General features: G+C 48.2%; 1 protein-coding gene across 2 annotated transcripts in view; it reads left to right on the forward strand.

The window, feature by feature from the left end:
- Nucleotides 1–27480, forward strand: part of VAV3 (vav guanine nucleotide exchange factor 3) — a 315192-nt gene that overhangs the window by 54085 nt on the left and 233627 nt on the right. Inside the window, exons 1-2 of one of the 2 annotated variants that reach the window (XM_066246278.1) lie at nucleotides 10263–10277; nucleotides 19366–19482. In XM_066246278.1, the coding sequence (XP_066102375.1) occupies nucleotides 19423–19482 (60 nt within the window). In that variant the 5' untranslated portion in view covers nucleotides 10263–10277; nucleotides 19366–19422. Of the gene's footprint in view, nucleotides 1–10262; nucleotides 10278–19365; nucleotides 19483–27480 lie in introns of those variants that run through there. The other variant, XM_066246277.1, reaches the window with a different exon arrangement.

Genomic DNA, 27480 nt, shown 5'->3' on the forward strand with positions numbered 1-27480 from the left:
CACCCGCTGTTCGGTCAGATATTTTAAAGATCAAATGTTCCGCCTTTTCTTTTTTGCTCAGCAGCACACTTGCACATGCTAACTTTGATTTTTCTTTCTTTTTTGTATGTCGGCTGGCCTTGTTGAGAAGGAGGGACGGGTCTCAGTCTCTGCCTTGTCGCTGAACAGCTCCACCCTGGTGGACAACCTCATGCCAGCCCTGAACCTGTGGCTGGTTGACGGCCCAGCTGTGTGTGTCAGCCACTGGGTTTGTCTCTGAGCTCCGTGACTCTTGTGTCCGTGGCTGGTACACCGCAAATGCGTCCTGTCTCTCTTTGCTACAGCAGACATCAGTGTGGCTAGGCATAAGCAAGTTACCCTATTTTAGGAGATCCCACAAATATGTCAGTAAAGTTATTATTATTTTTTTAAGTTACAATTTCATTGGTATCCTCCTGGCCATCTATGTGTAAGATTTGTAAACTCAGGGCAGGTGATATTATACAGTGTGTCCGTAAAGTCATGGTGCACTTTTGACCGGTCACAGGAAAGCAACAAAAGACGATAGAAATGTGAAATCTGTACCAAATAAAAGGAAAACTCTCCCAGTTTCATACTTATTCAGTGCAGTTTGATGTGGGCTCACGCACAGATTTTTTAGGCTCCTTAGGTAGCTATCCCGTATAGCCTCTACAGACTCATCACTGACTGATGGCCTACCAGAACGGGGTTTCTCCACCAAACTGCTGGTTTCCTTCACCTGCTTATCCCACAGAGTAATGTTATTCCTATGTGGTGGCGCTTCGTTATAAACGCGCCGATATTCATGTCGCACTTTGGTGACGGATTCGAAGTTAGCGAGCCACAGAACACACTGAACTTTCCTCTGTACCGTCCACATCGCGACTGGCATGGCCGTGGGCTGCTCCGCTGTATACATGGTGTTACATCATCATCTGCGCTTGCGCACATGCTGCCACATCATCCTACAGAAACTGGGAGGGTTTTCCTTTTATTTGGTGCAGATTTCACATTTCTATCTTCTTTTGTTGTTTTCCTGTGACCGGTCAAAAGTGCACCATGACTTTACGGACACACTGTATTTGGCTTCATGGCATAAATATTTGGCTTACCTTTATATAGATTATCTGAAGGTTTGGACATGTAGGACCTCAGGGTTTTCTAAAATGTACAGAGAAAATCATAACCGTCTACTTACAGAGTAAATGCACACCATAGGGGAATTTCATCGAGAAAGCCCTACGTTGGATGATTATCTCAGCAGTCCTTCTATGTGTGACAGGGGTGCACGGGCAGAAAAAGGGACGCTACCCCAAATCGACGTGCCTTAACTCTTCCTGAAGGTGAAGCAGACATTGTACGGTCGTCCTGTTTAGACAAGCACAGGCTGGAACATGAGCGAAGGTGACGTGAGTGGGGGAAGTACGTATACATGGTGACAGTCACGTTTCCATCTGTCACGCCGATAATGTAAGGCTATCTTGTGCCTTCAGTCACAGATGGCCTGTCGATGAGTCACATTAGCAGCTTGGCTCAGGAAACGAGGTGAAACCTCTGGAGACCAGGCTTGCTTCAGCCTCCTGGCCTTGGGCGTGGAAGGCTGGAAGCCATCTACAACCGGAGCTCTCGAACTTCCTGCTTCCGGTGCAGTGAGTGTGTGATCACCCCGCCCCACCTTACTCCCTAGGCCCCAACAACAACAAAGCAAAAAACCAACCCTAGCATTTAAAATATATATATTTAAAAATTTTAAGTTATAGCTGATGTACAATATTAGTTTCACGTGTCCATCCCCATGATTAAACATTTACAGTGAGTACTGACCAGGCACCATACATAGTTACAGTATTACTGACTCTATCCCCTGGGCTGTACTTTACATCCCTGTGACGGTTCTGTAACTGACAATTTGTACTTCCTAATCCCTTAGCCCCCCTCCCATCTGATAGCTGTCACAAGGTTCTCTGTATCTGTGCATCTAAAAACCCTGGCATTTCTGTTTTTAAGTTGTCAGCTCTCGACAACTCCATGATTGGAAAAAAGACTAAACATACATGGAGAGGAAACAAAATTCACTTTCAGTTTCTTTCTTAGATACAACTAGGTACTGATGGGAGGTGTGTGCTGACGGGCGGGCGCGGCAGAGCCTCTCAGATCTGGGAGTAAGATAACGCCCCCCCCCCCCCACACACACCCTCGCTTCCTGTTCCGCGTTTGATTGATGTGCTGTATTTGCCCTTTAATTACAGCAACCGCCGAACATCTCGCTTCACAGAGACTGGCCACTGAAAGGAATGTCGTGTGGTCTAACATTGGAACTCTGCACTGATCTGAACCAGTAGTGTGTGCAGTGTCTGAGAGACGTTGAATATTTCTGTGATTTTTTTTTTTTATTTGAAATAACCTGCAGTGTCCCTGGGAGTTTGCTATGGTGTGCCAGGCCACCTTAGTGCATACCTTGGGAGCCACAGATCTATATAATCTTACAGCTCGTAGGTGGTGGGAGAGAGACTGGAAATGACTCGCCTCCTAATAGTGGCTGATGACATGGGGAAGGTATCAGCTACCATGCCTGGGTGCCCAGCCTAACACACATTATCTTTCTCTTGTCACCGTACTAGTTTCTATAGCCACACGTTCCCCTGGTGGTCTGACTTATACTTACAGCCTACTCGTCTTTACTAAGTCTAGCAGTGTATATTTTATAGCCAGTTATTCAATTTTGTGGGTAAGTGGGTCATGCAGTGATTTCCGAGTCTGTTATAAAAGCAGATGGCTTTATAAGAACCGTGTTTGTATACAGCACATAAGGCCAGAAGTATTCAAACAACGTAAGACTGAGAGGGTAAAGAACTTGTGGACTATTTTCCTGGGAGTTTATAATCACACGGCAACAGCATACACAGTTGTGTGTAAGACGTAAGTCTGGCCAGGTCATGGCGGTCACAGAGTTCCTGCTGTGATGTTGCCGTCCCTGGTCACTGGTGTCATCTTCATGGCATGGTGAAAGGAGCAATTCTAGAAGATCATTTTTATAGAGCCATTTAGAAAAACAGAGTGTCGGCCCTGGCCGGTTGGCTCAGCAGTAGAGCGTCGGCCTGGAATGCAGGAGTCCCGGGTTCGATTCCCGACCAGGGCACACAAGAGAAGCACCCATCTGCTTCTCCACCCCTCCCCCTCTCCTTCCTCTCTGTCTCTCTCTTCCCCTCCCGCAGCCGAGGCTCCATTGGAGCAAAGATGGCCTGGGCGCTGGGGATGGCTCTGTGGCCTCTGCCTCAGGCGCTACAATGGCTCTGGTCGCGACAGAGCGAAGCCCCAGAGGGGCAGAGCATTGCCCCCTGGTGGGCATGCCGGGTGGATCCCAGTCGGGCGCATGTGGGAGTCTGTCTGACTGCCTCCCCGTTTCCAGCTTCGGAAAAATGAAAAAAAAAAAGTAAGAAAAACAGAGTGTCAGTCACATTGCTTACTTTAGCACACCACACTTCAGGTGTGGCTTAGAGGTGGTGACCATTGCATGGGGGTCTGACACAGTATGGTCCCCTCAACATCTGGACAATAAGGTGTGACGCGCACCTGTGCCCATGGAAGAGAGCATTCTCGTCTTTACCTATTAATAGCGAAGACCTGAGACAACTAAGGTAGTGTACTTCAGTCATCAGCACAGCCGTTTCCCAGGGCGATGTGGGACAGACATCAAGTTTGCATGCAGTATCTGCGGGAGGGGCTTACAGGTGCCTCGTGTATGCAAAGGTTGTGGCTACACAGTACCACAGGCTTACTCCCCACACCCTGTGAGTTTTCAGTGGGTTGCCTAAGTACGATGGCTTGTGGCCAACGGGTGTCTATCCGTATACACCTGCTCGTTTCAAATTACTGAAAGTATCCAGGGTTGCATTTTATTTTATAACATGTCCAGGGACAGTTTGAGTTTCCTGAAAGGTAGAGGAGGTTGAGATAATTTTAGTGAGTTACAGAGGCCTGTTCGATGTATAATCAATGGGCTGACAATGTACAAACCTATGAACGAAAGTAGACCTTTTATGGAGAAAGTGTTGTTGAAAGACCAGGGAGAGCCCCTCAGAGGTCAGGTTTCAACTAGACAACGAACAGGTCAAGGCGAGGCTTCTGTTTTTGGCTCCCCTGGTCTGGGAAAAGCCAAAGAAGCTGGTAAGACTTCTGACCCTCTTTCAAAACCCGTCTTCACTGGTCATTACTTGATTAGGCTTCGGACAGGTGAACTGCACCTAACGCCACGCACACCTCGCCTGGAAAAGGGAAACCGTATCGCTTCATAGAGAAGTTGTAAGGATTCTAAGTCGTAAGGTGAAGTGAACACCACAAAGGACACGGTTCAGCCCCGAGGCGTCCTACTGCCTTGGAAAGTCCACTGAGTGAGCTCTCCTGTCCTGAGGTGCTCACACCTGGCTCCAGTTTCCGAAACCTTCCTGGAACCGCGTATAGTTTAGCTGCTGTGCTCCCTGTTATAATAGCACTTACCAAATCGTATTGTAAGAGTTGTTCCGGTGCCTCTCCTCCAGTAGGCTTGCATGGTCCTTGAGGAGGGAACCCGGTCCATTCAGTACCTCGCACAGAACACAACGGGTGCTCCAAAATGACATGGAGCCAGTGACATGCCTGGATGGCTGCCCCCCCACCCCATGTCCGCGCACCTCTGGGATCTTTACACTAATGTGTCCGTGAGACTGCCCATCACACCCTGCGCTGTGCTCTGGGTGCTTAGTAAAAGAAATGGATGACTTTGTAAATCATTGCTAGGACATTGCCACTGCATTGAAACGAGTCCTCTGGGAGACTTCTCTGACCTTGCCCTTCTAGGTAGAAGAGCCATTCTGTTCTTTGTGCCCCGAGAGAACCAGGTACCTGCTTCCCTCATCGCCATCACACTGCTTGCCCGATACCAACAGAACTAACTCCCAGGGTGATGAGGTCTTGGTGTTATTAAGTGCAATAAAACATCTAACGAGCCAAGAGTCTGCTCGGTTTTCCCTGCTGCCCTGCTGGGACCCTAGAGGTGGAGAGCTTTGCTTTGGAAAAGTCATCTTTACATTATTAACATAAAGTGATGTGTTAAGTGGAGGTGCTCTTACAAAGGGAGGCTCGCTGGCTCGGGATGCAGGGCAGGGGAGCCCCGCTTCTCTCAAAAGACCACCGGTCGTGATGGAAACCCACTACCTCTTGATGGCTCTGATGACAAGTATTATTTTGTCATGTTATTTTCCTTTCACATTTATTTTTTCAAAGTTCAAAACAACTTTACTTTTTGTGGGTGTAGATAGATGAAGACTACTTCTACCTGTAAAGTAATTTCTATTTATGAAGAATGTGGAAATAAGATGAAATCTCACCACCAGGTGATAACCATTATTGAATTTATTGCATACACTTACGTGCATGTACCCGTGTACATATGCATGTGTATTACATGTGTTTGCAGGCTCACACTGGCTGTATTTTACAAAATGAGCTTGTATTACAGGTGCTGAGTTTTTATCCACTTTATTGCCTTTTTATTTTTTTGGTGACAGAGAGAGTCAGAGAGAGGGACAGATAGGGACAGACAAGGGAGAGAGATGAGAAGCATCAATTCTTTGTTGTGGCACCTTAGTTGTTCATTGATTGCTTTCTCATATGTACCTTGACTGGGGGGCTACAGCTAAGTGAGTGACCCCTTGCTCAAGCCAGCTAATTTGGGCTTCAAGCCAGCGACCATGGGGTCATGTCTGTGATCCCACACTTAAGCCAGTGACCCCGTGCTCAAGCCGGTGAGCCCGCGCTCAAGCCAGTGAACCTTGGGATTTCGAACTTGGGTCTTCTGTGTCCTAGTCTGATGCTCTATCCACCGTACCACCACCTGGCGAGGTCTCTTTCTTGCTTTTTAAACATAATAATGTCAGCGATTTTTATCAGTTCTTTCAAGTTATAACATCTTTACGCACAAGAATAAAACCGCTTTCATGCAAAGTCACTGAAGAATAAAACATTCTACCTAATAATTTTCAATATAGTTAAGGGTTTGCTTCCTCACATTTTATCTTTTTTTCCCCCCTTTTACTGAAAATAATTTCTAAAATGTGATGTCAGAGTGGTTCTGAGACTTCAATGTTATTGACCAGTGTGGGACACAGTGTGAGCAAGTAAGGACAACAATCAAATCACATAAAGTGTCTTAACGTCTGCCATCCTCACCCTCGCTTCTCAAGGGAGAGGACCAGTTTCTGGCACGGTCCATGCGGGAAAGGGTATCATCTCAGAATGCCAGTCCTCGCGGAAGTGCCACCAGGAGGCTCAGATAAAGCAGGTCGGAGGAATCACCACAGCTTGAACTCACTGAGTTATTGTGCAGAGTACAGGATGTAGGCACGTGATGTGCTGTGGGCGGCCAAGTGATGTGCCCCGCTGTTCCCGAGGATAAAAGCGCCAGGGCGCGGCGGGGAGTGCGGGGTCCCCGTGGCTGTGCGGGCAGCGCCTTCCTGCCCGCGTCCACCCTTTCCTCCTGCGTCTACTGGCTTTCTGTTCCTGCCCCCTTTCCTCCTGCTTTTCCCGCCTGCCTGCCTGCCTGCCTCTCCTCGGTTTTTTTTTTCCTGCTTCTCTTTCCTTTCTCTGGTTTCCAGTTCTTAACGGGCTGTCCCGCGGGGAAAACGGCTGCTCTGCGAAGAAGACACGTCCTCCTCAGTCGGCGAAGTAGCCAAGGGCGTCTGTTGACCTCGGTCTTCACTCAGCACCTCTTTATCACCGTGTCTCCCGAGGCAACAGAAGCCGAGACATCCACATCTTCTGCGGGCGGGAGGTCTCAGGACAGCAGCAGCTGCTCGGGGCCTTCTCACTGTGGGGCAGGATTCCTCCGCGCTCCCCGTCTTTTGTGTTACGGCCCTCTGTGTGCTTCCTGGGTTAGGTCGTACGATAGAGTTTAGGTTTTCGTTGGGTCAGTCTGTTTCTCTCCGTCTTCTATCTGCTGCGCGCCGAGGACTACCTACCGCTTTGCGCAGTGTAGATTTCTTTTCCTGTCCATTTCTGGGGAGGGATATTTTGAGGATCTGATCAATGTTTGGCATCAAATTCTAAAAAGAGTCAGACTCTTTAGTCCCTTATGTGGCCTAAATGATACACTAAGTAGCAAGTGCATCAGATTCCGTATCTACTACAGAATAAACACGGTGGCTTATAGGTCTGGGAAGGTGTGACAATAGAATCTGACATTCCTATAGACATCATTTCTTAAAGTTTGTATCCTTGACTAATAAGAGAATGCCAGGATTTTTAAAGATAAGATTACAAGCACCATATAGAAGCTTCCCACACACACACTCAATACTGCCCTCCTACCTAGTATATGAGGCTTGGGCTATGATTAGGTTTCTTGCGGTAGGAGATTTTGTGTTTGACAAACCAAAGGAATTTACAGTAAACATAGAATGTGGGGGAGCAAATTCATGAGGAAACAGCTTAAATCTGTACATATTTTTCCATTGACACCAAACAATAAAAGCAATACACAAAATAGATTATACCCAGCATTCTACTTATCAAATTGGTGACATTGGCTGCGATGCAATCATTTGGTGCATGGGTTCAGTGCCGGTCCCGATGCTGTCAGAGGATGGATCATTCCTGAGTGGGGGCGGGTGGGGGCTGTATGCAAACTTGTCTTTTTCCAAAGGCCGGTTCTGAAGGACGTGCTCCAGTGAGATCTACGTCTCTAAGTGGAGAGCTTTACCAATTGATTTCTTTTCACCGCCTGGTTTATGTCCGGTATGCTCTGCCGAGGGCAAGCTGCCCACTAATATTTTGCAGAAATGGCTCTGTGGTTCTGCAGCTGTCTGGCTTTCTGGGCATTCCGTGTCTCTGTGGCCCTGTGGGAGGTGTGGGGCCCCTGCTCAGGGAAGGGAATCACTTCTCCCATGGAGTTCAAGGTGAAAATGGTTCCGCGTTAGATGTCACCTCACTAAACACTCCTGCAGGCAGTAGCCGTTTTCCGGGGTCAGTGCTAAATGGTATCGTGGATAAATTCCTGTGAGTGTCACGTGCACAATAAAGCGCTTTATATTTCTGTGTGATTCGTGTTTGCTAGATGTAAAACTTAACGGTTGTGCAAAAGGTATGCAAAATCCGTATGTGATTGATTTTTTGAGCAAGAAGGACACGTGATCAGGGTGGGATTACTGTTTAATAAGGTATAAATAATGCTACTCTCCTTTACTGTAAGTTTTTCAGAAATGTACAGAAATCAGTGAAGTGGCTGATCACCTAAAAAGTTTTTTTTCCTATGTCATTAGAATAACTATGAAACCGGGCTGCCTAGGTTTGAATCCCCATGCCTGCACCAAATGGCTGTACAATCTTGGGCAAGAGTTTTAACTTTTCTCTGCCTCAGTTTCCTCATCTGTAAAATGGGTCTAACTATCACAAGGATTTTTGTGAGGATTGAATAACTGTGAGTGTATGTGTGTGTGTACATACACATTTATGCTTAGAATAGTGCCTATAATTTTTTAATAAATACATATTAATTCAGTGCGTTTATGGCAGTCTTTAATATCTATTGTATTATCTACCTATCTAGTAGTAGTCTATCCCCTATTAATTTCATAACTCACTTTTTATCTTTTTTTTTTTTTTTTTTTCATTTTCTTTTCTGAAGCTGGAAACAGGGAGAGACAGACAGACTCCCGCATGCGCCCGACCGGGATCCACCCGGCACGCCCACCATGGGGCGACGCTCTGCCCACCAGGGGGCGATGCTCTGCCCATCCTGGGCGTCGCCATATTGCGACCAGAGCCACTCTAGCGCCTGGGGCAGAGGCCACAGAGCCATCCCCAGCGCCCGGGCCATCTTTGCTCCAATGGAGCCTCGGCTGCGGGAGGGGAAGAGAGAGACAGAGAGGAAGGCGCGGCGGAGGGGTGGAGAAGCAAATGGGCGCTTCTCCTATGTGCCCTGGCCGGGAATCGAACCCGGGTCCTCCGCACGCTAGGCCGACGCTCTACCGCTGAGCCAACCGGCCAGGGCCACTTTTAATCTTTTTAATCTTACAATAGCTAAGTAATATTTAAAATATAGCCAGGTTCAGATAGTTAAGATGAAGTTGATGGGGGAAAAGAAGAGAGACCCAGAAAAACCAGAAATAGTATCTGCCTTTTAGGATGAGGCTGGCAGAAGGTAGTTACTGCTGAGGAATAGCTTACAGCTCTCCACTCAGGGAGAAGATAGTTCTAGAGCAGGGGTCGGGAACCTATGGCTCGCCAGCCGGATGTGGCTCTTTTGATGGCTGCATCTGGCTCGCAGACAAATCTTTAATAAAAAAATAGTAATGTTAAAAATATAAAACATTCTCATGTCTTACAATCCATTTCCTACCGCTCATGTTCATGGTTGCGGGAGGCTGGAGCCAATCACAGCTGTCCTCTGGGACAGCACCAAATTTTTATTGGATAATGTGTAACGTACACAGGTCGTTGTATGGCTCTCACGGAATTACATTTTAAAATATGTGGCATTCATGGCTCTCTCTCAGCCAAAAAGGTTCCCGACCCCTGTTCTAGAATGATCTAGTGTAGTCTGCTTAAAAAGTGTACGATCTGGGCCCTGGCCGGTTGGCTCAGTGGTAGAGCGTCGGCCTGGCGTGCGGGGGACCCGGGTTCGATTCCCGGCCAGGGCACACAGGAGAAGCGCCCATTTGCTTCTCCACCCCTCTGCCGCGCTTTCCTCTCTGTCTCTCTCTTCCCCTCCCGCAGCCAAGGCTCCATTGGAGCAAAGATGGCCCGGGCGCTGGGGATGGCTCCTTGGCCTCTGCCCCAGGCGCTAGAGTGGCTCTGGTCGCGGCAGAGCATCGTCCCTGGTGGGCGTGCCGGGTGGATCCCGGTCGGGCGCATGCGGGAGTCTGTCTGACTGTCTCTCCCCTTTTCCAGCTTCAGAAAAATACAAAAAAAAAAAAAAAAAAAGTGTACGATCTGAAAGTGTTTTTTCACTTTCAGTGGAAAAATGGTTCAGTTGCGTGCAGATTTGGAGATTGCAAGTGAAAGTCTTCGAGTTGGGGCTAGAGAAGAAAGAAGCACTTCCCTCGCCGTAACTCAGTTCACCGGGAGATTTGACTCAGAGAAGGGAGTCAGAAGGTCTCTGACTGTGGGAATGAACAGAACTTGGGTTAATATACCTGCTTATTTTCTTCTCTTGAGATTTTCCTGTTGCCACTGGAAATAAGACACTGTTAATGTGATAACAGAGCTCAAGACGGGTGTCGATAACATGGCGATAAGTATTGGTGAGTGTTTGATTCACAGGTTTTCTACACGGAGTACAAGTCTCCTGGGTTTACAGGGTTTATCGGAAGGCGAAGGAAAAGGTGGGAAAAAGAAAAAGACTGAGGAGTAATTTCTGTACCTAATTAGGGTGTATTTCTACCTGGTTAAGCATCCTTCTTGCTTAATATTTCCAGAAGGAACTATTATATGGAAGTAGTGGCATTTATTAAGAAAAATGATCACATACATGCATGCGTATGTGTAAACATACAAATAACATGCTACATAGAGGACAGAGGTCAGGAAACAACCTGACCCCATATAGTTCAGTTCTTGTTAATATAGTTATTTTAGTGCAAATTCTATGAACTTCTATTTTACTTAGAAAACCCCCCACAACCTTATTTTAATAAAGTAAAGGGTGAAACAGTGGGAGTGGGCAGAGCTCAAACCTGGAACTTACAGAGAATTCTGTCAGGTTATAAAATCACAAGCCGGAAGTGTAATTTGCATAGAATTTAGGGATGGTGCTAAATTGGGAGGATTGTGGGTGCAGACAGAGTGACATTAAGAGAGAGGTTAGAAGTGTCAGCGGGAAATAGAATGAAATTTGGTGCACAAAGACGACGACTGATGTGTAGGAGAATAATTTTGTTCCAAAGCCATTCGGTGCCTGGCAGCAGCCTGTGGAATGCGGAACACGTTAAGGACAGAAAGGGACTTCTCCTCCGTGGGTAAGGGGAGGCAAGGCAGGCGGGCAGGTCCGGAGCTGTGGTCCAGAGCTCAGTGTTCTGCTGACTTGAATGGCCGGAAACGCTCTGTGTACCTCAGTTAATGTTTGTGAATGGCGTCCTCGCAGTCCCCTCTGCGCCTTTCTGAACCATCCATCACACGGCCTGTGAAAGGCCACTCGCGATTTGAATTATGCAAAAACACTCGGATATGGAGTCTGTCCTTCGAATGGGGTCATGAGTGTCCCGTTCAGAAACGAAGACCCTGAGGGGCGCTTTCTCCACCAGACAGCCCAGCTGTCGGTGGTCTCGGGAGCCCTGCTGTCGGCCGGCCAGCTGCCGCAGCTGAAGCTGTAGCAGAAGCCGTTGACCTGCCCGCAAGGCACCGTTTCTCATTCGGGATTGAAATAACTCATTTTGTAATGGGCGGGGGAGGTCTCTTTCCTGTTCTGTAGCCTCCAGTTCACACAGCTCGTCCATGATTGCTAACGATTTTAGAGAAGTGGATTTTTTTCCCCTTTCAAATTAAAAAAAAAAAAAAAAAAAAGGGAAGTGGCCCATTTGTATTTGTATCATGAAAAAAAGTCAGAATGGCTCTTCTATACCTATACAGAAAAAGGACGCCATCCACTTGGGAAAAGCAGGAATAAAAGCCCAGATTCAGAGTTTTGCAGTGACCTCAGCAGTCTGGCCTTGACCTGCTTCCTCTCTGCGACGTCAGCATGGCTCGGGGTGGGGGGGGGGTGGTCTCTGCACCTTGAAAGGCCACTCAGCACCCCTCTGCTGTGACAGGTTGTGAAACGTTTCTCATCCAGAGCACTCCGGCCGGATGTGTCCTTTTCAGCGTGCTTTCAGACCCTGATGGTGTGGAGCTTTCTTCTCCGAAGCTTGTCCGCACCTCTGTTGACTGCTCTTCCTCCATTTTTTATTTTTTCATTTTTCTGAAGCTGGAAACAGGGAGAGACAGTCAGACAGACTCCCACATGCGCCCGACCGGGATCCACCCGGCACGCCCACCAGGGGCGAAGCTCTGCCCACCAGGGGGCGATGCTCTGCCCATCCTGGGCGTCGCCATGTTGCGACCAGAGCCACTCTAGTGCCTGAGGCAGAGGCCACAGAGCCATCCCCAGCGCCCGGGCCATCTTTGCTCCAATGGAGCCTTGGCTGCGGGAGGGGAAGACAGAGACAGAGAGGAAAGCGCGGTGGAGGGGTGGAGAAGCAAATGGGCGCTTCTCCTGTGTGCCCTGGCCGGGAATCGAACCCGGGTCCTCCGCACGCTAGGCCGACGCTCTACCGCTGAGCCAACCGGCCAGGGCTGCTCTTCCTCCATTTTTAATTCTTCCACTTGTAATCAGTAAGCAGGCTGCTCATGAACTTGGGGTGGGGCCGAGGGGGGCGAGCGTGGTGGCTGAAGACACATTCGTAGGCCCCGTCGCTTGTCACTGGACAGACCTGTGCAGGGAGGGGGCGAGGCAGCGTCTCCTGACGGGGCCTTTCCACGTGTGAAGACGGGAATTACTGACTCGGCCTGTGGTCCCTTTTCACACACCCTGTCCTCCAGCCTGTGAGTGTCCCCACTGTCCACGTGGTGCCTACGACAGAGCGATGGGTATGATCTTTCGTTCTCTATTTTCTCCCCGTCGGACACCCATTCATTCATTCAGTTTCTAGAAAGGTCCTTTCCACAGGGCCTCCTAGAGTCCCTTCCAATCCTCCTCCCACCATCCTCATCCAATCACTGAACTCTTTTCATTTGATGAATGTGACAGCTTCCTACTTGTCCCTGCCTTGCCTACCCACCATCATCTCCCCAGTAAGGAGAAAAGGTTTTGCAAACGGAGCTGGTGGTAATAACACGGCAGCTAAGGGTATGGGCTCTGTAGCCAGAAAGTCTGGATTTGAATCGCGACTCCCTTACTTCGGCAAATGCAGTTTTGTAAACGCGGGTACCAATGTCTAAGCCCCAGTTTATGGAAAAGAAAAAAAAATGAAAACTTTCCTGACCGAGTTGTGAGGGCTCAGTGACGTGCGTGGAGCTTGGCGTGGGGCAAGCACGCTGACGTCGACTCTAATGACACCTGAGCATCCCTCTCCTGTGTAGAGAGCCCTTAACCTTCACCGTGTCCTCTGCGAGGGACCAGAGCCCCTTGGCCTGCTCTGGAGGCCCAGGTTCCCCGTGCAGCCTGCGCCCAGCGCCCCCCCTCCAGGGCCGGGTCCGTTCTGAACCACTTCCACGGGCCCCTGGTCCGTGCTTTGTCTCGTCTTTTATTTATTTATTTATTTTGTATTTTTCTGAAGCTAGAAACCGGGAGAGACAGTCAGACAGACTCCCACATGCGCCCGACCGGGATCCACCCGGCACGCCCACCAGGGGGCGACACTCTGCCCACCAGGGGGCGATGCTCTGCCCCTCCGGGGTGTTGCTCTGCCACGACCAGAGCCACTCTAGCGCCTGGGAGCCATCCCCAGCTCCCGGGCCATCTTTGCTCCCGGGCCATCTTTGCTCCAATGGAGTCTCAGCTGCGGGAGGGGAAGAGAGAGACAAAGAGGAAGGAGAGGGGGAGGGGTGGAGAAGCAAATGAGCGCTTCTCCTGTATGCCCTGGCTGGGAATCGAACCCAGGACTTCTACACGCCAGGCCGACGCTCTACCACTGAGCCAACCGGCCAGGGCTGCTTTGTCTCATCTTATACTCACGTACACGTAAGCGCTGTCTACCTGGAACACCGTGTAGTATTTAAGTGCGAAAATGCCATTTAGACATTACGTGTAGCCTTGGTTTTGGAAACTATTCTGTGTGGATCCAGCTGATATTTTGAAAACCCAAAGGTTATTTAACTTTTGAGTCCTAAAAATGTTAATTCCAAATTCTAAGAAATCCTAAAATGATCTCATACATGTAAAATAGACCATGTAGCCAAGTTGTAAGATTTTTTTTTGGTCCAGTGGAAGGTACGGCTATGAAATAATGAGATATCTTTGTCTTTGTGCTTCATAAATCATCTCTTTTACACAGGAGGGAGAAAAATTTACACTGAGATAATATTATGTCAAAACACCAATCACAGCTCTAGGCATAAAACAAACTCATGTGTTCATCAGTTGTGTTCAGTGAGCTGGTTTCCTTTTCTCTAACAGAGTGAGGTTAGAGTTGGCTTATTAGGCATTCCACACACAAAAAAGTGAGAAGTGCATTAGAGAACAGCGAGGCCATGCTTGTTTACATTAACTGAAGTTGGAAACGGGGAGGTAGTCAGACAGACTCCCGCATGCGCCCGACCAGGATCCACCCGGCATGCCCACCAGGGGGCGATGCTCTGCCCATCTTGGGGCGTCGCTCTGCCGCAATCAGAGCCATTGTAGTGCCTGAGGCAGAGGCCACAGAGCCATCCTCAGTGCCCGGGCAAACTTTGCTCCAGTGGAGCCTTGGCTGCAGGAGGGGAAGAGAGAAACAGAGAGGAAGGAGAGGGGGAGGGGTGGAGAAGCAGAGGGTCGCTTCTCCTGTGTGCCCTGGCCGGGAATTGAACCCGGGACTCCTGCACGCCAGGCTAACGCTCTACCACTGAGCCAACCAGCCAGGGCCAACATGAACTCTTTCTGTTCCAAGTGATAGATTGCTCAGGCAAAGCAGCCTGTCTCTTGGAGGTATTGGTTCATTGGATACAGTTGTCTCGTGTAATCTGGGAGCATCCTGGTGCTCAGACTTTGGTTTCTAAATACCATTTCCCATAGAGCAAATGGAAACAGACCTTGCTTGGAGAAATAGCTGATTCCAGAACTAGAGCAGAGAAAACACGAGGTGAGCCTGGAACAGCTTGATTGAAGGGAAATAGTCATGTCAGAAGAACGGAAATAGTCACATCAGAAGAATACTGGGACCAATGAGACGGGAACCCCCAGACGTCAAATTTGGGACCATATGCACATCAAAAAGGAGGGCAGCAATTGGTTATTACACAAGCAGAAAAAATAATTGTACGGGGGACTGGAAGGGAGGGGAAATTTTTATTTAGCTAAGAAAACTAGCTAATAGATATGGAGGGAATGATAGAATTAGAAAAACCACTGTTTTGCTGTCCCAGATAGAATAATAGAAGCAAGAATGATCAATGGATGCTAAATCCGTGGTGAAAAATAATTGGGAAATAGGGCAGCCAGGGTACCAAACTGTCACCGCAGGTTTTTTGGTCTTTCCTGATAGGAAGGAGAACATGTACCTGCCACGTCGTTCAGTAGAGAGATGCAGTAGGAACCCTCTCAGCCAAGTGATCCAACTCAGCGAATCCGAGATAATGGGATAACAGAACCATTCCTGACTGCTGATGTGATGAACCAGGCAGTTCACAGTGTGGAAGCGTTTTGGCCAAAAAGTGTTTTAACTTGAATCTAGACTTAGCTTTTGGAAATCCAAGTGACAGAGGAATAGGTTTAATAATGCCACGAGAAAATAATGAGGCAAATGCAACGTGTGGAACCTTCTATATCAGTGGTCCCCAACCCCCGGGCCCTGGACCGGTACCGGTCCGTGGGTCATTTGGTACCAGTCCGCAGAGAAAGAATAAATAACTTTCATTATTTCTGTTTTATTTATATTTAAGTCTGAATGATGTTTTATTTTTTAAAAAATGACCAGATTCCCTCTGTTAATTCCATCTAAGACTCACTCTTGACGCTTGTCTCGGTCACATGATACATTTATCCGTTCCATCCTAAAGGCTGGTCTGTGAAAATATTTTCTGACATTAAACTGGTCCGTGGCCCAAAAAAGGTTGGGGACCACTGTACTATATGACAACCAGTCTGAAAAAACGGGAGTGGGGGGGGGGGAGGCAGCAGGATTTTTTTTTTTTTAATGTGAAAAGATAGCGCAGCGGTAAAGCAACCAACTGCAATGGGTCGGACTCCTTGGCTTCTTGATTGGGGGGCCCATAGCGTTAAAAGACATTGGAGGATGGGTGACGGAGAAAATTCCTATAGGGAATGGATATTGGGTAATGTGGAATTGTTCATTGTTTTAGGAGTGATAGCAATATTGGGGGTCTGTAGGGAAACACCTTTATTCCTGGGAGAGGCATGTTGAGTTATTGAGAGGTAAAGCGCCGTTATGTCTGCAAAAGAAATTTTATAAAGAGTTGGTACAGAAACCTGGGTGGCTGTGTGTTGGAGTTGTTGAGTCAATGGACTGTTCATTGTGTTCTTTTAACTTTTCTTTTGGTTTGACTTAAAAAAAAAAACAACCGTTATCCAGAATAAAAATTTTTACATGATGGCAAACAAAGCCAAAATCGTGGTGTGGGCAGGCAGGCGGGCAGGCTGCGAGGCTAGCTCCGTCCAGGGCTCGTGTAGTGACCACAGGGCCTGTTCCTCTGCCCCTCACTCTGCCCCCCGCACTTGCACAGGGCCCGGCACCCACGAGCACCGAGCGATGTGGTCCCTGTGGTGTTAGCCAGCTTGGTGATAACTGGGCACATCCCTAGATAAGATGAATGGAGGCCCTCGGGGCGGACCTAAGTCTCGCTCATTTTTCAGCGTTCCCAGCGTCTGGAACATCGGAGGCACTCGGACACTGTCGACTGAAAAAACGACGTCGACAGAGGGGTGGCCAGATTTGAGAATTGCCTGGACAAGCGAGCCTGCCTGTGACCTTTTTTTTTTTTTTTTTTTTTTTTTTTTTTATCAAGTCCAGTCAGTATTTCTGGAATGTGATAGAATTGACCTTGTGAAGGGGTGGATAAGGTCAAGATTGGTGCTAGCCAGGCGGGGAAGGTCTGTTTTTAAGTCCTCTCTTGTGCACATGTGGTCATGGCTACGTGTCGTATATATTTCAGTGGTAATCCTTGCCTTTTTGAATTAAGGACCAGAGCACTTGGGTGGAAGTCTCCTGTCATTTTTCCTACGCGGGGGACGTCTGCGTGCGGCAAGGGGTCTTTAGGGGTGGCAGGTGCAATTATGCCTTGCTCCTTGGTGAGCTATGAGTCGGGCACTTAATTATGTTAAAAATATGGCAAGAGAGCAGTTGCAGAATCCCCAAGAGGGTAATTTATTGTCTATCTTGGCTGAATGCGAGGCTTTTAATCTGCAAACAAGCACGTCTGAGCAGAAGCGCTGCATGCAGAGCGAGCCTGCGCCATCAAGGTCTCCTCAGCGTTTCCCGGAGTGGCTGCCTGTGCCCACGGCTGCCGCCTTTGTGCTTTCCGGGGGGTCCGATGCTTCCCCTGCCCTTTGAGCCCCTCCTGGAATATTGACTGTATCCTGTCAAGAGTCAAAAATCCAAAACAAAACTGCCTCTGAGTTAATTAAGCCCATGGAAACATCTGAATGTTTCAAATGGAGAGGAAGTCAAATGCAGCTCCTGCAGATGAAAGGCCAAACCCGAGATGAGAAAGGAAACAACAGAAATGAAACAGTGACGGTGCTTAGGGAAATCAAAGATGCAGTAATGAGCGAGCGGGTCTCTTATGATCTGGAGATGACGGATTTTTTTTTTTTTTTTACGTGTGCCAGTGGCAGGAATGAGCTCCAAGAAGAGTTAATGTACCGCGAGGATGTGTGTACTCTGCTTAGGTGGGGTGGGTCTGGGTTTTTCACATGATCTCCCACTGCCAGATGCCGCGGACAGGGCTGGGTCCAAGTCTTACTTGACCAGCAGCAGCAGCTAACACAGTTCATCACTCCCTCTTTTCTAGACACACGTGTGCCCTTGGCTTCGGGCCGCCCCTGTTCTCCTGGTCCTCCTCCTCGCTCACTGGTTACACTTTTCAGCCTCTCTGTGGCTTCCTCTTGTCCTCATCTCCTAAAGTTACCTGGCCCCAGGTCCTCTGTTCTCCCCCACCTTCTCCCAAAGTCATGTCGGACGATATCATGGTTAAAACATGGTGTACGCTCTAAAGACTCCCAAATGCACGTCTGGCGTACACACCTGTGCCCTGGACTCCACACTGGCACTGCAGGCTGCCTGCTGCCCCCCACCCCACCGGATGACGAACGGGCATCTCAGCGTGAACGCGGTCCAGTGGGACAGCGGTTCCTCCCACGCTCCGCTCTGACCAGGATCACTGCCGTCACCTCCTGTCTGGTTTGCCCGTCTCCATTCCCGCTCACTGCCCCTTTCATCTGTCTTCAAGACAGCCTGAAAGACCCTCTGACCCTGTGAGGAGTGCAAACGTTCATGTACGTCCTCGTGCCTCCTGACCATCCAGAGCGGGAGTCCCCAAATTTTTTACATAGGGGGCCAGTTCACTGTCCCTCAGACCGTTGGAAGGCTGCCACATACAGTGCTCCTCTCACTGACCACCAATGAAAGAGGTGCCCCTTCCGGAAGTGCGGCGGGGCCGGATAAATGGCCTCAGGGGGGCTGCACGCGGCCCGCACGTGGGCCGTAGTTTGGGGACGCCTGATCCAGAGCATGATCGTACAAAAATCTTTATTTTAAAAATGTGTAAGGCAACATTAAAAAAAGGCAAATGTATGTTCTTCTTGTTTCTATAAATTGGTTATCAAACAAACATGATTTTAAGTTAATAGAACTGCAACTGGAACTAATTTCATTTTTGGAAAAAAAACCCCTCACTCCTGGGGTTCAGTTAGCATGAAAAAAAAAACTCACTGCTCAAAGGGTTGAACAGATGCTGTGTTGTGGAATTGTGCACCTGCAATCGGTGTAATTTTGTTAACCAGTGTCATTTTAATAAATTCAATAAAAAGGGGAAACAAAACAGTATCAGGTCCCGTCCGTCCTCTGTCCCAAGGCCTCTGGTGACTTCCTGTCTCAGGCAGAGTAAGACCCTGTCCAACGATGTCCTTCATCCTCTGATCCTGTGACCTTCCTGCTCCCCTCCCCCTCTCTCCTGGTCCCGCACGTGGCCCCCGCCATGGCGGCCCCTTCCTCAGACATCCGCGGACACTTCTGCCCCGGGGCCCTGGTGTGGGCTCCCTTAGCTGGAGTGCACTGTCCGGTAATGGTTCGTGGCTCGCTCCTTACCACCTTCACCTCTGCTTACCTGTCCCCTGCCACCTTCTCCAACCCTCCCCGACCAGCACGCCACCCCCCTCGCCGCCAGCTTCATTTTTCTCTATCATCACCCTATGACAATAAACATATTTACGTTTTTGTTGCTAAAGTTTGTTCTTGGCTGTCTTCTCTTAATAGAACGTAAGTGTCACGGGAAAAGACGTTTTGTCTGCCCTGCTCACAGCTGTGCCCCTGTGTCCGAGAGAGAGTGGGTAGTCAGGAAATACTGCCTAAGGGGTGATCAGAAAGCAGCCTCAGGAGCTGATGACCTCTCCCTGGTCATTTTTTAGGGCATGCTGGGTGTGACAGAGGGCAGACGGCATTCAGAAGGATCCACGGTATGCTAACAGCTGTTTTCTTTCCTCAGTTTCTCTGTTTGAAGAACATAAGGACATTCCTCACGGCCTGTTGCGAGACATTCGGAATGAGAAAGAGCGAACTCTTCGAGGCATTTGACCTGTTTGATGTCCGTGACTTTGGAAAGGTAATCTTACATTTTTTTTTTCTGATGCATTTTTATGTTGGAGAACATTTTATCAAATACTTATTGTTTCCTGTTGAATAGGACATGTGACTTAAGTGGTTGACTATATAATTCAGGTATATTATTTAGTTAAATTTCACATAGGGGTGGGTGGCTTAACCAAAAACCAGGTAGCAGTAGCAATGGTCTCAAAGACATTGGAATTGTTTCTTATTGAATGGAGGATAAGAGGAATCTTTTATCCAGGGGTTGCTTGTTTTGCTGGTGACGTAGGAGGGTAAGATTACTGTTTTTCATCCTTTAGAGGGTTGGGCCCTCGTGTCTGAGGACCAGTCTTCTTTCCCTCCCATCTTCTCTTTAATGAGAAGACTCCCAATTTTTGGCAGTTGGGAATGTTCTGTTGCCCTGCGCTTTACTTTGACTTGGGTAGGTGACTTGGGGAAGGCGTGAGTCACTGAAATGTTGAGATTGTTAAATAACTCCTCTGCTCGAATTTCAGCAGACTCATGTCGGGTTTCAATGGCATTTGTCACGTGGAAATGTTTTACTGTTTGTGGTTATTGTATGTACATCAAACACTGGTGTATATATAGTAGGTGACTGAAATCATCCTGTCAAAAGTTCTGGTCATTCATCTTACAGTCCCTGGGCATAAAGTTACTCATCTTGCACGTAAGAAGCCATTAAAGAGACAGGTCGTCAAGGTGACCTTATTTTAGCCTTGTTGCTTTATTAAACTGAGTACAGAAGAAGGGGGAAAAACCAAAAACTAAATGATCTTGAGAAGTTTGCCCTTACTCTTATAAATCAGGTGCTTGTATAAAAAAAAAAAAAAGATGCTTTTTTTTTTTTTTTTTAGAGAGACACTTGATTTGATTTCTAAGATGGAATATTTTGGTTATAAATGAAAAACCGAGCAATAGGTCAGTTTCCTTGGTGGTGGACTTAAACGGCGCACACTTGAAACAGACGTAAGAAAGTTAGTGCTGAAATGCAGGCAGATGGGGGAGCCACTCGGCCTGGTGGAGAAGGCTTGGGTCAGGGGTCCCCAAACTTTATACACAGGGGGCCAGTTCACTGTCCCTCAGACCGTTGGAGAGCCGGACTATAAAGAAAACTATGAACAAATCCCTATGCACACTGCACATATCTTATTTTAAAGTAACTGCACATATCTTATTTTAAAGTAAAAAAACAAAACAGGAACAAATACAATGTTTAAAATAAAGAACAAGTAAATTTAAATCAACAAACTGACCAGAATTTCAATGGGAACTATGCTCCTCTTACTGACCACCAATGAAAGAGGTGCCCCTTCCGGAAGTGCGGTGGGGGCTGGATAAATGGCCTCAGGGGGCCGCACTTTGGGGACCCCTGGCTTGGGTTCTTGACTGAGAGTCAGTTACAGTCTCTGAAAGTTCCCCTATCTTCTCGGTCCTCGGACCACCTGCCGTGCTGGAGGTCTGCGTAAGGAAATGGACATAAGAACACGGTTGCTAAGTTCCCCTCTGTCTCTGGCACGCTGTGCTTTAACTATCTTGAGGCCCAGAAAACACGCCTAAGGATAACATATGATGATAAGTACGAAAGCCAGGGTCTCTGGTAAAGAGGCAGTGGCACAGGCCTCTGTGGTCGTGACCTGAAGCCGTGATGAGTAAGAGGAGAGAATCCTGGGCGAGGGGACGGTTCCCTAAGTGGTCGGTGCTGAAAAACGCCCTCACAGCTGAAAGAGATGTTTTTCTATCCCTTGACGCTTTCCCTTATGTATTTATTTTTAAATCTTTGACTTTCCTTTTCCCCTCTCTTTTGGGGAAATGAAAAATAGAAATGAATTGGGGAAATGAAAACTGGAAAAGAAAAAGAACCCTGACTTTACCCAAGCTTTCCAAAGAGCTCTTTCTATTTCATCCAAATCTTGCAGGGAACGGTGTTGACAAAGAGTGGGAAGCCACATAAATTCTGTAGAAACAAACGCACAGCCTTGGCCGAGTGCACTGGGCTTTGTAGGAGAGTTGAGATGATAAAAAGCTGAACACCACGGAATAAATGAAACCGTGTGCTTCTCGTGGGTCAATGTGTATCTGGCTCCTTGGTGGCGGTAAGTCGGAAACAGAACAAAACTTGGGATTGTGGTGGAGGACTTGGTCCTCTACTTACCACTTTAAATGAATCGTACACATCTTTGCGACGGCCGAGACGGTCTGGCTAGTACGTTGGAACGGTCCGAGACCCAGATGGACTGCTCTGACAGGATGCTGCCGGTCACAGACTGGCATTACTACTGTGCAACATTAGTACCCCCACTGAGCCAACCCTTTCAGTCTCATAGGGTATCTTTTCTGTCTTCCTGTGTTGTCTCCTCACAACCCTAGGAGGTGTGAGTACGACTGTGTCCCTCCTCACCCACAGGAAGGCACCTTTGCCTCTCCAGTCACGTGTCTGGTGGAGAGTGGATCGGCGGTTCGAAGCCAGTCCTGGTGGGTTCTCCGCTGCCGTCCCATGGTGTAGACATCCACACAGCAGGTGCCACGTGCTTTGTTGTATCAACTGGATTCTCAGATCAGTCCCACCACCTCAGTAGTGTTACCGTCTCCCATTTGCAGAGCCTGGATTGTAAACAAACAGAATTGGGACAGTTCGTGCAGCTTTTAATTTTTAAGTTTAACAACCAATGGCTAGAGTGTTAATTTACAGACAAGATAATTCCTGATATTTGCAGATATACATTTTAACGGGATGCTGACAGGCGACCTCATTTCTCTCCAATCCTCGGGGTTTAATTAAATTTTCAGTGAATTTAAAATGAAAAGAGACCTGGATATCTGTGTGCTTCTCTCCGCCTCGGTTCCTGCACACAGCGAGCCGAGGGTCCGTGTCCGCTCGGCCCCCTTTCCGCGTAGGGGTGGATTGGATGGAACAGCAGTGTGTCATGTCTTCATAGCAGTGTGAAGCTCTCAGAATGCTTCCCAGCACTGACCTCATCTCGTTTCCGTAATAGTCTTATGAAGGCGGCAAGGTCAACTGGTGGATAACAGAGACGGGCGGTTAAATGGTGACGTTTTGGTCTCAGTGCTCAGGGACCGAGCGGGACTCGGGGCTCAGGCCGTCCGACTTTCCAGGGTCTGCTTTCGCCATCTGCCATCGTGTTTTGGGTCTCACTGCTGTATGAGCACCCGGGGAGAACAATGAACTCAGAGGAGGCGACCAAAGGGACTTAACAAAATTCAAAAGCATAAGTGATGTCTCTTGGCATCTAATTACACTTTGTCTGGGCAAGAGAGGGGAAGGGTAGCACACAGCATCAGTCTGCGTTGGACGGTGGGTCAGGTTCGTGACGCTAACGGACAAATGCTTCGCAGACTGTACACACACTGTCAGTTTTCAGCTGCCCCCTCCTTCCCTTCCTTGTTGTGGTGTGTTCTCCCTAATCGCTGTCCAAGTCCTCCCTCTGTTTCGGGTTCCGGAGAGCTGCCTTGAATCACAGGCTTTGGTAGGAATATGTCTTGTTTTGGAAATTAGGAGAATCCAGGGAAGTGCTAACCAACACCGACGAGTGATAAGTTTTCATTTAATTGATGAGCTGGTGAGGAGCACTCATTTGGGACATTCTAGAAGAACTTAGGGTAATTTTGCCTTACAGGGTTACCTTTCATTTGCAGTATTGAGCTCTTTAAACCCCACGTTCATAGGGTATTCATTTCAATTCAAACTCATATGTCAAGAAAAATTAGAATAGCCCTGAACACTTCCTATACCTTGATTAAAAAAAAAAAAAAGTCACGCAGGGCAGGGACAGGGTCTGGGCTTAGGAACCTGAATTTATTCAGGGGTCGGCAGAGAGCTAGCGGTTCACTGGGACTCTCGCCGGGTGTGGTTCATCCTGGCGGAGGCGGGATCTGTCTGCGACTGCTGCTGTCGCACTGTCCCTGCTCAGAGGTGACGCTGGTCAATAAGATTATATAAGTTTCAAGTGTCCAATTCTGTAATACATCATCTTTATATTGCATGGTGTGCTCACCACCCAAAGTCTAGTCTCCCTCCATCACTGTATATTTGACCCTCTTTACCTGTTTTTTTTTTTTTTTTCTTTTTTCATTTTTCCGAAGCTGGAAATGGGGAGGCAGTCAGACAGACTCCCCCATGCGCCCGACCGGGATCCACCTGGCATGCCCACCAGGGGGCAATGTTCTGCCCCTCTGGGGCGTCGCTCTGCTGCATCCAGAGCCATTCTAGCGCCTGACCAGAGGCCACAGAGCCATCCCCAGCGCCCGGGCCATCTTTACTCCAATGGAGCCTGGGCTGCAGAAGGGGAAGAGAGAGACGGAGAGGAAGGAGAGGGGGAGGGGTGGAGAAGCAGATGGGCTCTTCTTCTGTGTGCCCTGGCTGGGAATCGAACCCGGGACTCCTGCATGTCAGGCTGATGCTCTACTGCTGAGCCAACCGGCCAGGGCCCCTCTTTACCTGTTTTATCCTCCCCAAAGCCTTTCCACTCTGGTCACCTTCATACTGTCTGTGTTTGTGAGTTTATTTTTTTACATTTTTAAAAATATTTTATTTATTGATTTTTTAGAGAGAGAGGAGTGAGAGAGAGAGACAGAGAGAGAGAGAAGGGGGAGGAGCAGGAAGCATCAACTCCCATATGTGCCTTGACCAGGCAAGCCCAAGGTTTCGAACCGGCGACCTCAGTGTTCCAGGTCGACGCTTTATCCCACTGCGCCACCACAGGTCAGGCCTGAGTTTATTTTTATGGTGGTGGTTGTTGCTTTTCGTTTTATATCCCACATATGAGTGAAATGATATATGTGGTTCTTGTTCTTTTCTTTTCTTTTTTTTTTTGTATTTTTCCGAAGTTGGAAACGGGGAGGCAGCCAGACAGACTCCCCCATGCTCCCAACCGGGATCCACCCGGCATGCCCACCAGGGGGCGATGCTCTGCTCATCTGGGGCGTCACTCTGCCACAATCAGAGCCATTCTAGCGCCTGAGGCAGAGGCCACAGAGCCATCCTCAGCGCCCGGGCCAACTTTGCTCCAATGGAGCCTTGGCTGCGGGAGGGGAAGAGAGAGACGGAGAGGAAGGAGAGGGGGAGGGCTGGAGAAGCAGATGGGCACTTCTCCTGTGTGCCCTGGCCGGGAATCGAACCCAGGACTCCTGCACGCCAGGCTGATGCTCTACCACCGAGCCAACTGGCCAGGGCCCTTTTCTTTTTTTTATTACTAATTTTAAGGGGGTGACATAGATCAATCAAGGTACATAGGTTCAGAGAAGACATCTCCAGGTTATTTTGACATTTGATTATGTTGCATACCCATCACCCACAGTCAAACTGTTCTTTTCCATCTGAGTTACTTTGCTCAGTAGAATATTCTCCAGGTCCATCTGTGTTGTCATAAGTGGCAGTCTTCAACCTTTCTTGTGGCTGAGGAGTGTTCCCTGGTGTATACGGACCTCACTTTCTTTATCCAGTCATCCATTGAAGGACACTTAGGTAGTTTCCATGTCTGGGCTACTGTGACTAATGCTGCAGTGAACATAGGGGTGCAGATATCTGTATGAATAAATGCTTTACAGTTTTGGGGTAGATATTGGGTGTTCTTTTAAGAACCCTTACAGTTCCTCTCTGGCTTTAGGTTTATGTTTTTTTGTGTGTAATTCTGAAAAATCACTTTCTTACTTTTAAAAAGATGGATGTCTAGGGGAACGGGACATGGGGTGGGGGGAAGGGTGTAAAGAGGGACGAATATGAGGTGACGAAAAAGGATTTGACTTTGGGTGATGGGCGCACAGCATAATCAGCAGTTCAAATGCTATAGAGATGTTTCGCTGAAACCTGTGTACTCTTATTGTGATCAATGTCACCCTGTTAGAAGTTAATTTTCTAAATAAAATTTTAAAAAAAGAAAAAAATGGATTCTTTTTTGGCTTTCTAGTAACAAAAACAGTAAAACGTGGTTAGTTGACTTCTTAGCTTATGACACATAATTTAAAAAACTCTTCCCGCCTGACCAGGCGGTGGCGCAGTGGATAGAGTGTTGGACTGGGATGTGGAAGACCCAGGTTCGAGACCTGAGGTCGCCAGCTTGAGCACGGGCTCATCTAGTTTGAGCAAAGCTCACCAGCTTGGACCCAAGGTCACTGGCTCAAGCAAGGGGTTACTTGGTCTGCTGTAGCCCCACGGTCAAGGCACTTATGAGAAAGCAATCAATGAACAACTAAGGTGTCACAGCGAAGAACTGATGACTGATGCTTCTCATCTCTCTCTGTTCCTGTCTGTCTGTCCCTGTCTGTCCCTCTCTCTGACTCTTTCTCTGTCTCTGTAAAAACAAAACAAAACAAAAAAAGAAGAAAAAAACTCTTCCCCTGGAGTATTAGAAACTGTTAATCACATCCCTTCGTAGGCTGGCGCTGGATCCTGTCGAGTTGCTCACGGCCGTGCTGCCCACACACGGCTTTTCTCTTCCTCTGTTCGCACGGTCGTTCTCCGATGAACATTTTTGCTGTTTGTTGCCAGAGCACGTGGGGTTTTCTTTAATGAGACCGTTTGTGGCGAGTGATGGCGATCCGGCCACTGCCGTCCGGATGAGCGATGAAGTCGCTCCTTCCCCTCGCGGCTCTGGGTGGGCGAAGGGCCTGCTTGCTGCCGCCCACAGCCCTCATGGCTCTTGTTCCAAGTATTATGAAGCACCTGGCAAGTGGAAGGTGACATGCCTTCTCAAATCAAAGAGAGACAACACCTGGCCAAAGATAGTTCCAGCTGGTTGTAGTAGCAGTAAGTTCGTTTTAATGTGTTAAGGTTTAAGACAGGTCAAAAGGAATACAGAGCATCGGCCTAAGGGAGGGTCAGGGGCACAGGTAAGAACGTCACTGAGAAGAGCTAGTGACCCTGGCTAGTAGCTCAGCTGGTTAGAGGTCGTTCAGATATACCAAGGTTGAGGGTTCGATATCTGGTCAAGGCACATACAAGAATCAACCCAAGAATGCATTTATAAGTGGAACAAAAAATTGTTTCTCTCCCTCTCCTCTCTCCCTCTCCCCTTCCTCTCTTTCTAAAATCAATAGATTTAAAAACAAAACAAAACAAAAAAACATGGTCTCTGAGTTGTATCAGGTTGAATTCCAGCTCTGTTTCTCATCGGTAGGTGATCTTGGGAAAATTTCTTAACCTATCTGAGCTTCAGTTTCCTCACCTATAAACCGAGGTTAGGTGAGAGATGAAATAACTATGTAAAGTGCTTAACAGGATATAGGCCCAGTGTACGTAATATTGATAAATTATACGTAATTAACTTATTCTTGTTGCCATTATTATTGCAGCGATCCTCACAAGTGTTCATTGGTTTTAGATTGGGTGGTAAACATAGGGGGTGAATTTCAAATTGAGAGCAAGTGCTAACATCGGGGGAGCGCGGTTAGGAGTCAGCCGCCTCCTTTCCTGTGTGCGCTGGTGACCGTCCGCCTTACTCTACTCCACCATCTTTCCTCCTCCTCCTGTGGCCCCTGAACCTCCTTTGAGAAACCACCCTTTCCCCTTTTTCAGTCACGTAGTTTGACATCCCATCCCTTTGGCCACGGGGATGGGTTCAGGGATGAGGCAGGCCACCCAGCAGGTCCAGTGTGAAGCGCTGAGACACAGATGGGCGGCTTTGTTTTGCTCTCCTGCTGTGAGATGAGGCTCGGAGGAGCTGCGGCCATCTGGGTACCGCATGGGACTTCCAGACAGACCCAGCAGTGGTGTCGTGTGAGGCTGGACTCGGGCGAGGCCCAAAGCCAAATACCTACGTATACACCTGTGCGTTTTTCCACGCCACGAGCCAGCGCATTCATCCTCCAGCCGGTTTTCTTTAGCTCTCTCAGCCAACAGTGAGAGGCGTTGAAGGGGTTCGCCTTGTTTTTTTTCCCCCGGATGATTTTGCTCATGTAGGTATGGGAACCCTTATTCAGTTCCCAAAGCCCCACACCGCGTGGGGGCCACTCATAGGTAGAAGAGGCGATATGAAGA

This window comes from Saccopteryx bilineata, chromosome 11, assembly GCF_036850765.1.
Source record: "Saccopteryx bilineata isolate mSacBil1 chromosome 11, mSacBil1_pri_phased_curated, whole genome shotgun sequence".
In the NCBI taxonomy this organism is placed as follows: Eukaryota; Metazoa; Chordata; class Mammalia; order Chiroptera; family Emballonuridae; genus Saccopteryx; species Saccopteryx bilineata.